The sequence below is a fragment of the Pan troglodytes genome, chromosome 16 (assembly GCF_028858775.2).
Source record: "Pan troglodytes isolate AG18354 chromosome 16, NHGRI_mPanTro3-v2.0_pri, whole genome shotgun sequence".
NCBI lineage: Eukaryota > Metazoa > Chordata > Mammalia > Primates > Hominidae > Pan > Pan troglodytes.
Genome location: NC_072414.2, coordinates 41130593 through 41146987, shown reverse-complemented (window position 1 = coordinate 41146987; position 16395 = coordinate 41130593). Strand labels below are relative to the sequence as shown.

The 16395-nt window shown below is 37.1% G+C and overlaps 2 protein-coding genes and 1 pseudogene across 48 annotated transcripts in view; 1 reads left to right on the top strand and 2 right to left on the bottom strand.

The window, feature by feature from the left end:
* Positions 1 to 5694, bottom strand: part of GALK2 (galactokinase 2) — a 178782-nt gene extending 173088 nt beyond the window's left edge. For 18 of the 46 annotated variants that reach the window (XR_010151378.1, XR_010151373.1, XR_010151376.1 and 15 more), the window contains exon 1: positions 5323 to 5574. Coding sequence is in view for 6 of the 46 variants with exons in the window: in XM_016928188.3 (XP_016783677.1) it covers positions 5323 to 5342 (20 nt within the window). In the remaining 40 variants the exon portion in view is untranslated. Of the gene's footprint in view, positions 1 to 2364; positions 2489 to 5322 lie in introns of those variants that run through there. The other 28 variants (XR_010151375.1, XR_010151379.1, XR_010151380.1 and 25 more) reach the window with 10 other exon arrangements.
* On the bottom strand, positions 4394 to 5087 carry LOC134808448 (NADH dehydrogenase [ubiquinone] 1 alpha subcomplex assembly factor 4-like; annotated as a pseudogene).
* A 19-nt stretch (positions 5695 to 5713) lies between the features above and the next one.
* COPS2 (COP9 signalosome subunit 2) overlaps positions 5714 to 16395 on the top strand; it is a 28269-nt gene continuing 17587 nt past the window's right edge. For both annotated transcript variants that reach the window (XM_510388.8, XM_001166766.7), the window contains exons 1-2: positions 5714 to 5814; positions 16249 to 16362. In XM_510388.8, coding sequence (XP_510388.2) covers positions 5761 to 5814; positions 16249 to 16362 — 168 coding nt within the window. In that variant the 5' untranslated portion in view covers positions 5714 to 5760. The remainder of the gene's footprint in view (positions 5815 to 16248; positions 16363 to 16395) is intronic.

The window sequence follows — 16395 nt, the reverse complement described above, 5'->3', positions numbered from 1 at the left end:
CAGCATGCTCAGCACAGTGAAGACCTTTTCAACTGCTGTTAGTAAATTTCCAGACTAGACTTAATAAATTTGGTCATGGCCAAGGAAATTATACTCAAAATTTAGCTGCCGTTCACCCAGTCTTCCTACTTATCAGCTTATTTGCATACTTATTTTCCCATTGTAGGAATAAGGCATTACATTTAAAAGCAGCAAATTATGTAATATATTTAAATGTAAATCAACATGCAGTTTCATATATGTGATCAGTATGCATTTGTTAAGCATATTATCCATTTTGCAACTGCTATCTTGAGTACAAAGTAAAACTATGAAACTTTGATTACTCTGAGCAAATAAACCTCTTAACTACCTCGGGATCCTATTTTCTCTTTTGAACAATTAAAAGTAGAGTAACCATGTGATTTACTGTCTAACTTCTGAAAGTGATGGGTGCTATTAATTTTTTTTTTTTTTGAGATGGAGTCTCACTGTATCACCAGGCTAGAGTGCAGTGGCACGATCTCAGCTCACTGCAACCTCCGCCTCCACCTCCCCGGTTCAAGCGATTCTCCTGCCTCAGCATCAGGTAGCTGGGACTACAGGCGCACACCACCACGCCCAGCTAATTTTTGTATTTTGTATTTTTAGTAGAGACGGGGTTTCACCATGTTCGCCAGGATGGTCTCGATCTCTTGACCTCGTGATCCACCCACCTCGGCCTCCCAAAGTGCTAGGATTCCAGGTGTGAGCCACCGCACCCGGCCTGGGTACTATTACTATTATGATGGGTCAACAGTAGTAAATGAGATCAGTCCCAGGAAAACTGGGATGTATACTCATCCCAGGTACAGGGAGGTTTGTTTTGTTGTAAAGTTACAAGTATAGGTTTCTGAATGCCACTCAGAACTACTGAATCAGAATCTCTACTGTGGGATTTGGGAAGCCTTATACTGTAAAGTGATATCATTAAAGGCTCTTCCAATTCTAAGTTATACATTTAATATGGTAATTTTGAATATAGACTGGATATTGAATGATAGGGAATTATTATTAATCTTTTTTTTTCTTTTTTGAGACAAACTCTCACTCTGTCGCCCAGGCTGGAGTACAGTGGCGCAATCTTGGCTCACTGCAACCCCGACCTCCCAGATGCAAGCAATTCTCCTGCCTAAGGTTTCCTGAGTATCTGAGATTACAGGCATGTGCCACCATGCCTGGATAATTTTTGTATTTTTAGTAGAGACAGGATTTCTCCATGTTGGCCAGGCTGGTCTCAAACTCCTAACCTCAGGTGATCCACCTACCTCAGCCTCCCAAAGTGCTGGGTTTACAGGCACGAGCCACCGTGCCTGGCCAGTATTATTAATCTTACATGTAATAATGATGTGATTACATAGGAGAATGTTCTTATTTTTAGGAAACAGACATAGCTGCATTTAGGGGTGATGTGTCATGATATCCGAATCCTTTCAACTGATACAGGGAACACACACATACATACAATCAAAGCTGATAATGGGTATATACATGTCCACTGTACTATTCTTTCAATTTTATGTATGCTTGAAATTTATCATAATAAAATATTGAGAAGAAGACTGTTAGGGAAAAACATTTGTATGTATAGGTGAGAACACATTATTGTCACAAATATAACTTAAAAGAACTATGACCAAAAAGGTGTCAATTCAAGTAATTACTAAAAAAGAATCAAGCCTGTAATTTCTCTTCTTGGAATTATTTATTTTATTTTATTTTATTTTATTTTTTGAGACAGAGTCTTGCTCTGTCGCCCAGGCTGGAGTGCAATGGTGCGATCTCGGCTCACTGCAACCTCTACCTCCCTGGTTCAAAAGATTCTCCTGCCTCAGCCTCCTGAGTAGCTGGAATTACAGGCACCTGCCACCATGCCTGGATAATTTTTTTTTTGTATTTTTAGCAGAGACAGGGTTTTGCCACGCTGGCCAGGCTGGTCTCAACCTCCTGACCTCAGGTGGTCCGCCTGCCTCGGCTTCCCAAAGTGCTGGGATTACAGGCGTGAGCCACCGTGCCAGCCGGAATTATTTTTTAAAGAATAAAATTTCAAAGATATTCACTGCAGAATTGCTTAAAATAGTGTTATTTCTGCAATACTCTGAATGTATAACAATAATGGCATGAATTATGGTGCACTGGTACATTCAACGAGGGATTATTACACAGCCACTAAAATAATTATTATTAGGAATATATTTTAAGACTGGGCAATGTGGTTCACACCTGTAATACCAGTGCTTTGGAAGGTTGAGGTGGGAGGATTGCAAGACCAGCCTGGGCAACATGGTGAGACCCCTGTCTCTACAAAAAAAATATTTTAAATTAGTCAGGAATGGTGGCATGTACCTGAAGTCCTAGCCACTGAGGAGGCTGAGATGGGAAGGTCACTTAAACCAAGGAGTTCGAGGCTGCAGTAAGCTATGATGGTGCCACTGCACTCCAGCCTGGGTGACAGAGCAAGATCTTGTCTCTAAATATAAACAAACAACCAAATATTGACCTATGCTGCTACACAGATGCAAAAATAATCCAAATCTATATGCTTAACTACATAACCATTTGTGGAGTCACGTGGACAGATCTGGAAGTTTACGTGGAAAATGCTACCTATTTGAAAAGCAGTTTTTCCCCTTTATTTCATTTTTTTCTTTATTTTGAATTCTGCCAATGATTTTGTGTAATAGTATTTTTTTAATGGTATGGGAAGAAATCTTTTATCATGTGATACCACATAACAGCTGCCTAACCACACAATGTAGATATGAATAAAGATGGCTCAGAAATAAGAGTGTACTAGTATTAGTGACTCAACTAGTTACCATTATGACAAATGGAATAAAGTTTTGACTGATTTACAGGAGTTTTAAAATGCATTTTATATTGAGTAGTTATTTCATGTTTTCTTAAAACAATTATTGTACTGAACTAAAAATAAACTAGGTAGTTTGTTCACCTAACCAATCTACATTCAAAGACATGCTTACAAATTTTCCACTTAGTTCATTTTTCTGTTCTCGGCATTACTACAAATGCCTCATTCCGTCATCTTGTTGAATTCTTTAGCATTTTCTGTATCATTTCCAGGGGCATCTCTGGGAAGTAGTGATGCCTATCTTCCCTCAGAAGCACACTGATAACCCCAATATACCCACAATTCACACTTATTCCCTTCTCTGAGGTGTGCTGCTTTTTGGCACATCAGAAAAAACACACTACTAGGATTTGAAAAACTAAGTTCTGGGCCTGGTTAGGTCATAAACTACAGAAACCTTAGGTCATATATTCTCCCCAGGCGTTTCTCCACTACAAAAAAAAAAAATTCATTATTTCCTTGGTCTTTTGTAGTCCTTTACTATTTATCTTCATGATAACCCTTAAATTTAAGTAAGGTAGCATTATGCTCATTTTATAGAAGAAATTCAATCTCAAAGAGGACATAGTCTCCCAAAGATCCCATAAGTAGTAATATATTAGGCAGAGCTAAACTCACACACTCTTACTCAAGATCCTAGTACTGGTACATGCCATGCTAATAAGTTCACTAAAATGGATAAAGCAGCAATTTCTCAGGTCCCTTCCAATGATCCTGTTCTCTGCTTCTACTTGCTATTTTTTCTCTCTTCTCTCAACTAGCATTAACTTCCAAAACTATATATAATCACCAAATTTCATTTACCATGGTTTTTTAATTTAATTATTCTTTAAATTTTTCTAGTTCCATGTTAAATCCAGAGAAATGTTACTTTTTCGAAAGTTTCTACTACTGCCTCTCTCTCTGAAGGCCATGGGACTTAACTATTTGTCGAAGCAGAAATTCCCAACATTTTGTAAACACCACTAATTACTTTTTATAACTGTAAAGACAATTATTCCATACTTAAAACCAATTCAAAATAAAATAAATCCTCAATACTTCTTATTCCCTGGGGTAGAAATTTTAATTAGATTTTATTGATTCTTTATTTTCTCCTATGTGCCTTTATTTGGGAAATACTGTTAGTCTACCTTACTATCGAGTCTCTTTCCCTAGCAAGAAAATGTCAGTCTTAAGAGTCAGGAAAGCTTTTACTTTCACTATCACATATGAAGAATGAACTAAACACCTAAATTGGATAGGAAAACTTAAATGAGGGATTCAGGACACTTCCCAAGGGGTCATATGACCAATTTAAAAGTTGGTATGATGTGTCTAAAATAACAAATTAACTCTTTTACTTATAATAAAGGTACAGATGTGCTGATTAGTCATGCTAACATGTACATATGAAATATGCCTAAACCAAATTAAAAGAAAACAAAATACAGTCTATGGCAATCTTGAAAATTCAGGGAGCTCAATAAATATTAAGAGGATGCTCTCACAATGAGAGCATTAAACACTTGGTAATTAACATAATTTAATATGCAAAAATAAGAAAATATACAGGATGAGGGATGAGGAGTACACATAGGAAATTTTTGTGATTTTCTTCATTTTGATTGTATTGCTTTCTTGTCTTCAGGAGGGAAGATTTTGACTTCAAAAGTAACAAAATATTTAAGAAGGGAATTCACATCTTTCTGTTCTAAATGATATTCTTGCGCTATTTTCTCAGCAGTTCATATTTCTGGATAAAGTTTATGATTATTGAAAAGTGTCAATGCTTCTACAGTGGAAATTTTGCATTTGGGAATGCTCTTAATATTTATCATATCAAAGTGATGGCCTTTCGGCAATCTGAATTTCTTTGGCTCCTGACGTGTTTCAGCAGCTTTCAGCTGCACGGAAGACACAGGATCTTTGGAATCAACATACACATATTTTAGAAATGACAGCAGCTTGTCATCTTTACGAGCAATCTCTCCCTTAATTTCTGGATAGAGACTAATCTGCTCTGGCAGGAGGCTGCTGGTAGAGGGGTGCCTGGGAGCGAGAGAGGGCTTCATGTTGCGGATTTCCCTTTCCGCTCGGTTCTCTTGAAATTCCTGATCCCGCGAGTCACCGCAGCCCCCATCTCCTTACAACATGATGCCCTCAGGTTCACAGCAATGTATTTTTTAAAAACCAGTCGTTGTTACCTTAATTTGGTCCCAAGGTCTGTAAAGGTCAGTTTACAACTCGTTGAACAACTGAGTAAGATTTAAGGCAACTCAACTGATAGCTGCATACCTAATTTAGGATATCCATAGAATTGTTTTGTCAACTACAAATATAACAAGCATTAAGTGTAAACTGTGTTGCTGAAAAGTACTCCAAGTATCTTAGGAACACCCACCGCAATGTGTGGGCTAAATGCACACGTACAATGATAGCAGAAATAATACCTGTCATATAGGACGGGCATGTCAGCCTTTTCTCCGCGAAAGGCTTCTGGTCCTAAGCTGTCCCTTACTTTCACCGGAATGAGATGCGTCCAGAGTCCCAAGCAAGGGAGGAGACTGCTCCCTTACCCAGGAGGCTGGAAACTGCTCGGTGCGAGCGCAGTTTCCGACGCCCTTCGGCTGAGACCTGCAGCACCTGACGATGTCCCAGTTGCCAGCTTTGGTTGCTAAAGCACCAACCGCTTCGGAGGAAACGGGGGGCGGTGCAGTCTCTTTTGGAGTCGTAGCGAATCAGCTACATGTCGAGATAATTAGTTCCGGCAGGAAACAGCTCCTCTAAGAGGGACTGGAAGGCGGAAAGAAGCTGAGAGTGACGCCTCTGAGCCGCGGAGGATTGTGGGAGGAGGTTGTCTCCAATTTCTCCTCCCCCTCCCGGCCAAGATGTCTGACATGGAGGATGATTTCATGTGCGATGATGAGGAGGACTACGACCTGGTGAGGCGCAGGGAATGGAACTCTGAGGGTGGTGATGTGTCTTGTTTTCGGGGTCCGGGCCGGGGCGCCCGCGGCCTCTCCCCGTAGAGCATGTGCCGTTTCCAGCCTCTCTCAGTGCGGTGACAGGACTGGTTTACCTCCTCCCCGTTCCCGCACTGGGCCCGGGCCCTGCTTCTCCAGCATGGGGGAAGGGAGGGCAAAGGAGGCAGCGAAGGGGGCCCCGGGCCTTGCCCTCCGAGTCTGAGCGCCTCTTCGGTTTACACGGATGCCCCTGGTCCCAGGCGTTCGGTTCTCTGTCTTCTGCCTCCCCACCGCGCTAGCCGCCTCGGTGACCATGCTGCGGTGTAGGCCCTGGCTTTGCCCTTTCGGGCCCAGCGTTCCGGGCCCCCACTTCTTCACACTGGAACTGAGCGGGTGCGAAATGCTAGGAGAAGTCAGAAAACGGGGGTGTCCTTACTGCTCCCAGGCCTGACTGCGAAACGCAACTTGTGAGTCTCCTGGAGACATAGCTTAAATAGTCTTGCCAGGGCCAGTTTTGGTCCGAGGTAAGTGTGTGGGGGAGAGTTCAGAGCAAAGATAACTGAAAAAAACGTAGTCGAACCACTTTTTCAGTTCTTTATAAAGAAAAGCTGGGGAGGAGGTTTTGCTTGTGGTGTTTTTGGAGGACGGGTGAAAGATAATTGAACCCATGGCTTTTCCCTTAGAAATTTCCCAGTATACAAAGTTTAAAACAGCAACAGCATAGAAATAAACGAATTTTTCTGACCGAATGGAGATTTTTAAAGATTCAAAGCTTCATTTATTAATGGATTTGCAAGTTTGAATAACGTTTGCTATTCAAAAACATCGTGTGGAAACTCAGAAAATTATCTTGATCCAGAATTAACGTCAATTTTGCTGTGTTTCTTTATTTTGGGGGTGTTTCATATGGTTCTTTTATGGTGATGCTGCATTATCATAAAGTTACGAAATAGATGTTTTGGGACGTCTGACTCATTTTAAGTGCCAGAGATTGTCAAAATATTAATACATTGTTTTGAATTAGTCTATAACTTTTTCGTATATATTTTCAGTTTTTTGCATTTTAAAATAAGGCACACTTTGCAAAAGGGAGAAAGGAAATTCTCGCTATTATTTGAAAGTCATAGTAGAGATTTTTATAATTTTTAAAGTTAAATGTAGTTTCGCTAATAGTTATGGTTTCTACCTTACATTTTAGTTTGTGCAAGCCAGTTGTAGGCAGTGACTTCAGTTCATTAAGAATATGTATCTGTCCATTTTTACTTATTACCTGTTTATTTATATTACAGATGTTTTGTTATCAAAATGTTTCTTTTATATGTGCTTGTATTTTTTTAATTGATTCATAGTATTTTGTACATATTTATGGGGGGTTTTGTTACATGCACAGGATATGTAGTGATCAAGTCGGTATTTAGGATATCCATCACCTTGTGTTTTTATCATTTCTGTGTCTAGGGAATATTTAAAGTCATCTCTTCTAGATATTTTGAAATATAAAATACGTTTTAACCATAGTCACCCTACTCCGCTGTCAAACGTTAGAACTTACTCCTTCTATCTAACTGTTGGTTTGTACATACCATTAACCAACTTCTCTTACTTCCCCACTCCTCTTCCCCCCACAACACCCTTCCTATCATTCTACTCTCTACCACCATGAAATCAACTTCTTTTGCTCCCACATCTGAGTGAGAACATGTGATATTTGTCTTTCTGTGCCTGGCTTATTTCACTTAACCTAAATCTCCAGATCCATGTTGCTGCAAACTGACAGAATTTCATTCTTTTTTATAGTCAAATAATATTCCATTATGTATATATACCACATTTTCTTCATCCGTTTATCCATTGATGGACACTTAGGTTGATTCCCTGTCTTTGCTGTTATGAATAATGCCGCAATGAACATGGAGTGCAGGTATTCCTTTAATAGACCGATTTTCTTTCCTTTGGATAAACCCAGGAGTGGATTGCAAGATCTTATGGTAGTTCTACTTATAGTTTTTGAGAAATCTCCATAATGGCTATACTAATTTACATCTCCATCAAAAGTGTAGAAGAGTTCTGTTTTCTCCACTTTCTTGCCAGCATTCTATTATTTTTTGTCTTTTTGATTAATAACCATTCTAATTGTGGTTTTGATTTGCATTTCTTTGGTAGTGATATTGAGCTTTTTTTTTTCATGTATGTGTTGGCCATTTGTATGTCTTCTTTATTTATTTACACATGTATATATTTTTAGAGATGGGATTTTGCTGTGTTACTCAGGCTGGGCCCAAACTCCTGGGCCCAACCAATCATCCCGCCTCAGCCTCTTAAGTAGCTGAGACTACTGGCACGTGCCACCGTGCCCAGCTGTATGTCATCTCTTGAGAAATTGCATTTGTATTATTAGTTTGTGTTTGTAAGTGTTTCTGCTTACCTCTTTCCTAAGCAATAGTCTGTTGGATACATAACTTATTAGCACTGTGATTAAGCTGACGATCATCTTTGAGAATGTAATGTAGCAATAGCAGTGAGAATCTTTTTGTCCCATGAAGTACTTGATTAACTTTTGCAAGATTTTTTATTAAACATACAGTGTTTTAACTTGGTCATGTTTTCCCAGCCTTTTAGGGCCTACGCTACATGAGCAGTAAAATGAAGTTGAATATGTAATTGCTTTAACTTTTTTTTTTGAAACAGAGTCTCACTCTGTTGCCCAGGCTGGAGTGCAGTGGCACAATCTCAGCTCACTGCAACCTCCGCCTCCCAGGTTCGAGCGATTCTCCTGCCTCAGCCTCCTTAGTAGCTGAGATTACAGGTGCCTGCCACCACACCTGACTAATTTTTTGTGTTTTTATTAGAGGCGGGGTTTCACCATGTTGGTCAGACTGGTCTTGAACTCCTGACCTCAAGTGATCTGCCCCTCCTCAGCCTTCCAAAGTGCTGGGATTACCGGTGTTAGTCACCACAACCAGCCTTGTTTTAACTTTTTTATTTCTTAAAGTAAGATTTTGCACTACCACATAATGAAATGAAATGTTGGAGTTTTCTGTTGGGTTTTTTGTTTTTCTTCCCATAGCGTTCTATTAAATAGCTCTTCCTCCCCTCATCTGTCTCTCATCAGGTGTCTAATTGTAAAATTATTTATGATCAATTTACTAACAGTTAAAACTTTTGGTGGCATAAAACTTATTTAGTAATTTGTTTTTCATTTCCTTAAATCATATATTTAAAAAAAAAAAGATTAATGAAGCAGGTTACCATTTCATGCTTACCTTTTGCCAAAAGAGTTTTTCTTTTTTTAAAATAGTTATTTTGTCTGGGATTTTCTTTTTTCTTTTTTTTCTGTTTCTTAGTATTTAAAAAATGTGCATAATTGACTTGCTTTCTCAAGATTTATTTTTATAAAAAATGTATTGTTTTTTGGAAAATTGGTCATCACCTCGTTTTAGTTAAAGTGTTAACTAAGAGCAATGAGTATTGCTGACCACAGTGAAACTCAGCATATCTTTATTGGTCGTCCAATGATATATTTTAACACCCTAAATCACTTTGTTCTTCCCCAATCTGGTAGAAATAGGTAGTTAGGATACCACCTGAAAAATTAAGTCTGTTTCTAAAACTGTACTGTTTTTACCCAAGAAAGTAAATAATGATTTCTGCCCAAGAAGAATCTAAAATAAAACAAACTTGTTATTTAAAAAAAAAAAAAAAGAAGAAACGAATGTAAAAGAAATTCAACATACATGCATGATCATGTATGTTCTAAGATCTGTTTGATTTTCATTAGAGGCAGAAGCAGGCATTTCTAAACATAGTAATCTGTGGTAGGTGATGGTGCTAGTAAATGACATTTAATGCAATGCTAATTTTACAGGTTTATAGATTATTTGCTGATCCAGTAACACTAAATAATAATCATAGTGCCATTCATTAAGTTGGTAAGGCCATTGATAAGCTAACTGTTTTAATTCCGCAGTCCAATCGTTCTACCGTGAAACTTCTAATAATCTTTTTAGAAAGAATTTAAGACCAATTGACTTTATTCCAAAAATTAGTCTTTAGTAAGTCCTGTTATATGTAGGATATTATATATTTGAATATAATTTTTTTTTTTTTTTGAGACAGAGTTGTGCTCTTTCGCCCAGGCTGGAGTGCAGTGGCATGATCTCGGCTCACTGCAACCTCCACCTCCTGGGTTCAAGCAATTCTCCTGCCTCAGCCTCCTGAATAGCTGGGACCACAGGCACCCACCACCATGCCCGGCTAATTTTTATATTTTAGTAGAGACAGGGTTTCACCATGTTGGCCAGGCTGGTCTCAAACTCCTGACCTTTGGTGATTGGCCTTCCTCGCCCTCCCAAAGTGCTGAGATTACAGACGTGAGCCACCATGCCTGGCCTATATTTGGATATAATTATTTAAATGTATTACAAGGAAAACATTGTCTAAAAGTTAGAATAATTCCATTTGGTTAAATATATGACCATATGACCAGCTGTGAGCCTCATTATATTCCCCTAGTCAAGCTCATAGTTGGGATTAGGGGATAAATGTTTTCTAGTATTGTTCTTCTTGTCTTAATATATAGCAGTTTTATTTATTTTTTTTAACTTTTAGGTTCAAGGGTACATGTGTAGGTTAGTTATATAGATAAGTTCGTATTACAAGGGTTTATTACACAGATTATTTCATCACCCAGGTACTAAGCCAAGTATCCAATAGTTATTTTTTCTGCTGCTCTCCCTCCTTCCACCCTTCTCTCTCAAGCAGGCCCTAGTGTCTGTTCCCTTCTTTGTGTTAATGAGTTCTCATCATTTAGTTCCCACTTATAACAGAGAACATGCAGTATTTGGTTTTCTGTTCCTGCATTAGTTGGGTAGGAAAAATGGCCTCCAGCTCCACCCATGTTGCCATTATTTCTTATGGTATAGCAGTTTTAATGCTCTACATTTTTACTTATTTGTCTATTTTTTTGTGTGCAGTGGGGAGGTAAATGAGTCTTAGCTACAGGATCTCTTACAGACTCTCGTATTTGTCATCCTTTTAATAAAAAGATCAGTAGAAAGATGATGGTCGATTGCCAGTGCTATGTACATAGTGAACATGTATTCAATATAAATGTTAAGTTCAAAAAATATCAAAGACGGTATAATCCATATTATTCCAATTTTGTTAGGTGGGAAAAATATAGAAAAATGTCTGCAAATAAATTATCAATGGTTTTATTTATTTATTTATTTATTTATATTATTATTATTTTTTTGAGATAGAGTCTTACTCTGTTGCCCAGGCTGGAGTGCAGTGGCGCGATTCTCATGCCTCAGCCTCCCAAGTGGCTGGGATTACAGGCATGCGCCACCATGCCCGGCTAATTTTTTGTATTTTAGTAGAGACAGGGTTTCTCCATGTTGGTCAGGCTGGTCTCGAACTCCTGGTGATCCACCTGCCTCCGCCTCCCAAAGTGCTGGGATTACAGGCATGAGCCACCGTGCCCAGCGGACAGTTTTTTTGTTTTGTTTTGTTTTTTAATTCTAATTTGCTCCATAGTTAACAAATCAGCACCCATTAACTTGTGTGAATTTTTTTAAATGGATAACTTTATCAGTAGGTAAACCATAAATGGCTACCTAGGATTTGAATCGTGTCTGGTTTTTAAGGATAATGAAACAACTGCCCTGTACCTCTTAGTGTGCCAACATATGGTACAGCTGTTAGACAAGACTCAGAAAGCATTGTTAATGGTGAGTATTGTTTTCCTAAAGTACATTTCTTAGGACTTCTATTGGCGGTAAATACAAGAGTAAGTAAATGAGCTATGGAACTGATCCTGTTCAGCAGTAGCGACATTCCAGATATAGTCAAAATTGACCCTGGCTGCTCTGTGTTGTGTTATTTTGGAATGTTTATCCACCTTTTATTTTAACTCACCAAACACTTACTAAGCGTTTTGTAATATCCCAGACTCTCAGAATACACAGATGAATAAGAAAGTTCCTGCTTCTGAGAAGTTCACAATTTGGACTGTTTTAACATACAAAGCTCTATGTTAGAGAGATGCATGTCATATGGAAGCATGACTGAGAAAAAAAATTTAGTTTGCTAAGAAGAGTGATGCTAAGATGAGTTGATGAACACATTTCCCAGCAGTATTAGGGCAGGGGAGTATCTTAGGAGAAAATCAGAAAGTTTGTTAGGAGGGAAAGTGGTTTAGAATTCTAGCAAAAAGAGTAGTTTATGCCAAAGCAGAGATTTAAAATTGTGTGGGATGTTTGAGAAAGAGTAGATTTTGGTTGTGTGGATGGATCACAAATTGTTTGGGGGAAATAACAGGACATGAGTAGGTTGGAACTATTATTGAACTTTAGGGGTTTTTTTTATTTTTAATCCCTTTTACAACTGTTCTTGTAAAACAAGTGCTTGATTATTTTTCATAATTTGCTTAACCTCTTCATTTGTTTTTAAAGCATTCTTTATATACTAGTTAAAATTTCACTTTCTCTTCTGTTAAAAAACATTTACACTTTTACAAATTATCTCTTTTTCATTTGACGTAACTAATTCAGTTTAGCAATACTTACTCAATACTTCTAGATTTCCTATTCTGTGTAATGGCATCATGTGTTACCAAGCCTTTGATAGTCATTATGGATAACTTTATTTTCCTTTATCTTGTGCCCATATGGGCACTTTTATTTTACATCCTTAACATTGTTTAACATCTTCTGTGTTTATTCCATCATTTATTGTGTCCCCTAACTTTTCTCCTTATTCTGCTTCTTGGAATCAGGCCTTCACAGCTCCTGGCCAGACTTTTAAGATTATCCAATGGGCTCTTCATTGCTTCCAGAAACACAAATCTGACTATTTCCTTGTAAAATCTTTTAGATGCTCTTTATTGGATCTAATCTCCTTGTAAGACTTCTGTTGTCCTGTTCCTCTGTTCAATACCAGTTCATCTTTCATCAACCCTTTACATAACATCCTGTGCTTCAGCCCAAACTATTCATACTGTTTCAAGCTTCCTTGCATTTGCATGTTAATTGCTTTATTTCAGCTGCCCTTCCTCATTGCTGGCGATTCCTATTCATACTTTTATACCTGACTTGGGCATCTTTTTCCTTCCTCTAACTCAGAAGTAGTGGATTACTCCTTTTTGAGATGCCAGTGGACTTAGTATGTGTGTCTGTTATTGCTTATATTATATTATATTACGGTTTTGTTTGCATATCTGTTCCTTAATAGACCATGAATACCTTGAGGGGAAGGGTTGTTAATTTGGATTTGTGTGAGCAATAATTAATTGCTGGCATATATTAAAGATTATGATTTTTGAGTATAAATAGTAGAAGCACCTAAACAATAGAATTGTTCTTCCAAAGACTTCAAAACATGAGTTTGAAAAATTATGCCTGTAATAACTGAAGAATAATTTGCAGTAGTGCACAGCTTGTGATAATTGATTCAGTGGGGTGCAAATGATGGGTTAGTGATGTCATGATGGCTGGTTCAAGCCTACGAACATGGCGTTGCAGATCATAACAAGGAACTGTCTATTTGTAGTCAATCAGTAGAACATCAGTTGTGCCGATTCTCATGTATTTATATATTTTAGCAATAACATTTGTTTAAGAGTTGAATTGCAGTTATGCAAAAACATTATACATGCCATTTCTTAATCCGTATGATATGAAAAACCAAAAGAATGTAGTCACAAAACGTAGAGGGCTGAATCAAATCTTTTCTCAGTCATCGTGATTTTTTTTTTTTTTTTTTTTTTGGAGTTGTAACATCTAAAGTTTAGAAATCTCTATCTGAAATCTATCAGGTCCCAGAAGTTACAGGTAACTACTCTTATTATAAGTATTCCGTGACTGAATGACAAGACACTGTGTGACATATGACAGGAAATGTCAAGGATCCTGTTTTTAACAATGTTATAATTGGTTCAGTAATTTCCAGATAATTGAAGTTAATCTCTTCCCTTTCTAAAATACTGTTTCTCATTTGCTGGGAAGCTCCAAAATCTAGTCCTACTGTTGTCATGTATACCTTTCAGCTTCTACTTTCCTCTTCTCAAAACCTGACCTAATTGTTTTTTCTAATTTGTTTTGAGCCAAGAAACCAAAAATAAATGGACTCTGAATTTTTACTTTGTGATCAATGTAAATCAGAAATACTTTTCATTTTACTTCCAGGTTCAAGGCTGCATTCTGAAGGTTTGGGTTGCAAAAAAAACTAATTCTCTGGTTCAGCAAGCTATTCCTCTATCTTATTCAACAGTGTTAAGTGAAGTTTTTATTTTAGTTATTGTATGATAAATCATATATGGTAAATCTGTTTATATTTGTTCCAACTTAATAAAACAATTAGAAAAGAGCTGATTTCCGAAGGCATAGAGTAGGTTTTATAGCTGTGATTCTTTACTCCAAGTCTTCCCTAAAGAATACCCTTAGGCTGAGATCTGAAATGATACGCAGTAGTTAACTAGATGAAGAGAGGTAGAGGTAGAGGTGGAAAGAGATAGAAATAGCACATAAAAGTGGGAGAATTTGGCACTTGTTGAGTTAAGGCCAGGATGGCTGCAGCAAAGTGAATGAGGGAGAACTTGATAGGAGATAAGGTTGGACACAGGAGTCAAGTTTTGCTGATTTTGCTCTCGATTTTAAGAGGAATAGGAACCATTTTTGAGGAGAGGAATAAGATAATTTACATTTTGTGAAAATTATTTCACCTGCTTAACCATGAGGATATTAGAACTTAAAAAGGAGAATGAGAAGGCTGTTAAAGTTTGTGGAGAGATGAAAGTAGTTGGGTAGGGTAGGGTGGTAGCAGGCAGGGGGTTCGGGAGTGGATAGATTTGAGATTTATTTTGAAGGTAGAGTCAATAAGGATTTTTATGTTCCAACAAATAGTTACCTTTCATTGTTTATGCTGTTACTACGTGTACTATTCTCTTTATCCTCTCCTGTTTTGTCTAGCGGGCAAACTTCCATTTATCTTTCAAAACCCAGGTTTAAAGCCATCACTGTCACAGCATCATTCTGTGTATGGTTGGCTTATTCATTCTTTACTAATTTCTCTTTTTTTTAGCTTGATCAGTTTCTTTGTAGTCAAGCCTAGATTACAAGGGTTAAGAAGTAAATGAATAATTATGAAACTTATTTACTACCTAGTTTCATCTTGTCCCTAAAAGAAGTGTTCCAAGTGATTTTCATATGTTAAACAGAATGGAATTCCAGGTCTTAAATCTGTAAGACTGACAGACTCAGGTCTTCACACGAGGAAGGAATTATCCTCCAGAGGGCGCACATTACAAAGCCACTCTTGATTATTGAAAAATTCATCTTGTGTTAATGTATTTTTGAGCTTTCGAGTAACTTATTATACACAGCATACCTTTCTTCACTCCTATGCTTTTATGAGACTGTAACAGAATTTTTCATAAATATCTCATAAAGAAATTTGTTACCTGTATTTGGATTTAGAAATAACTATAAAACTATTCTTGTCTTTTTGTGTTTGTTTCCAGGTACTATTCTTAATTTGATATAAACTTGCCCTTTGTAATGACTTAAAGCTGAGAAGGAAATAATCTTTATGTTATGACTCATAAGATAATAATTTCCATTATACCAATCCATGTGTATTTTGTAATCCTCATTATTAGATTGAATGTCCTGGAACTGTGTAACACTCTTGTTTATACTGCTCCACAAAATAGTTGTTTTATTCCAGTTTTCCCTTCTGCCTTGTTTTTTTTCCACTAAGAATTGAACTCATGTAATGGAAAGTCTCATAAAATTATATAAATCCATTTTGTTTTATTTATTTTGATTTGTTATAAAGCTGATTAAGTTAACATTAGTATAAACAGCTGTTGTATAGTGCACATAAGGAAAGTATTCTTATTAACATAATTATATTTAGTGCTAGATGACTTTGCCATGTGTAGATTACCATCCTAGCTAGTTTTAAACTGTGTTATAATATTGAAATTTAGACTTGGGGAATAGAAAAATTAGATTACAGAACCAAAGATTAATAATTAGAACACATCTACATTAGGTTTCCCTCAGATTTCATGACTAACGAAAGCTTAACAACTACAGAATTGGGGTCATTAACCAATATTAGGTTGCATTCTTCTTTTATGTTGATTCTATAGAAATTTTAGCTTTCATCTGAAAGAAAGTAATGATTATATTCTGCTATACACTTGATTTTGACTCCTCCTTCCTCCTCTCTTCAACCCCTGGTTTTATATAACAGTTGAATATCAGTGGCATTTTACGTATGTATTCAAGGTTGTTTTGTTTTGTAAAAATATGTGGTTTTTCTGTCTTAACAGCATTCACTTTTTACGTTGCTACGTGTGGGTTTCTTTTCTTTTTTTCTTTTAATATTTCTTTCTTTCCAACACAGGAATACTCTGAAGATAGTAACTCCGAGCCAAATGTGGATTTGGAAAATCAGTACTATAATTCCAAAGCATTAAAAGAAGATGACCCAAAAGCGGCATTAAGCAGTTTCCAAAAGGTTTATGTTCTTTTCCATTTGATTCTATGTGTT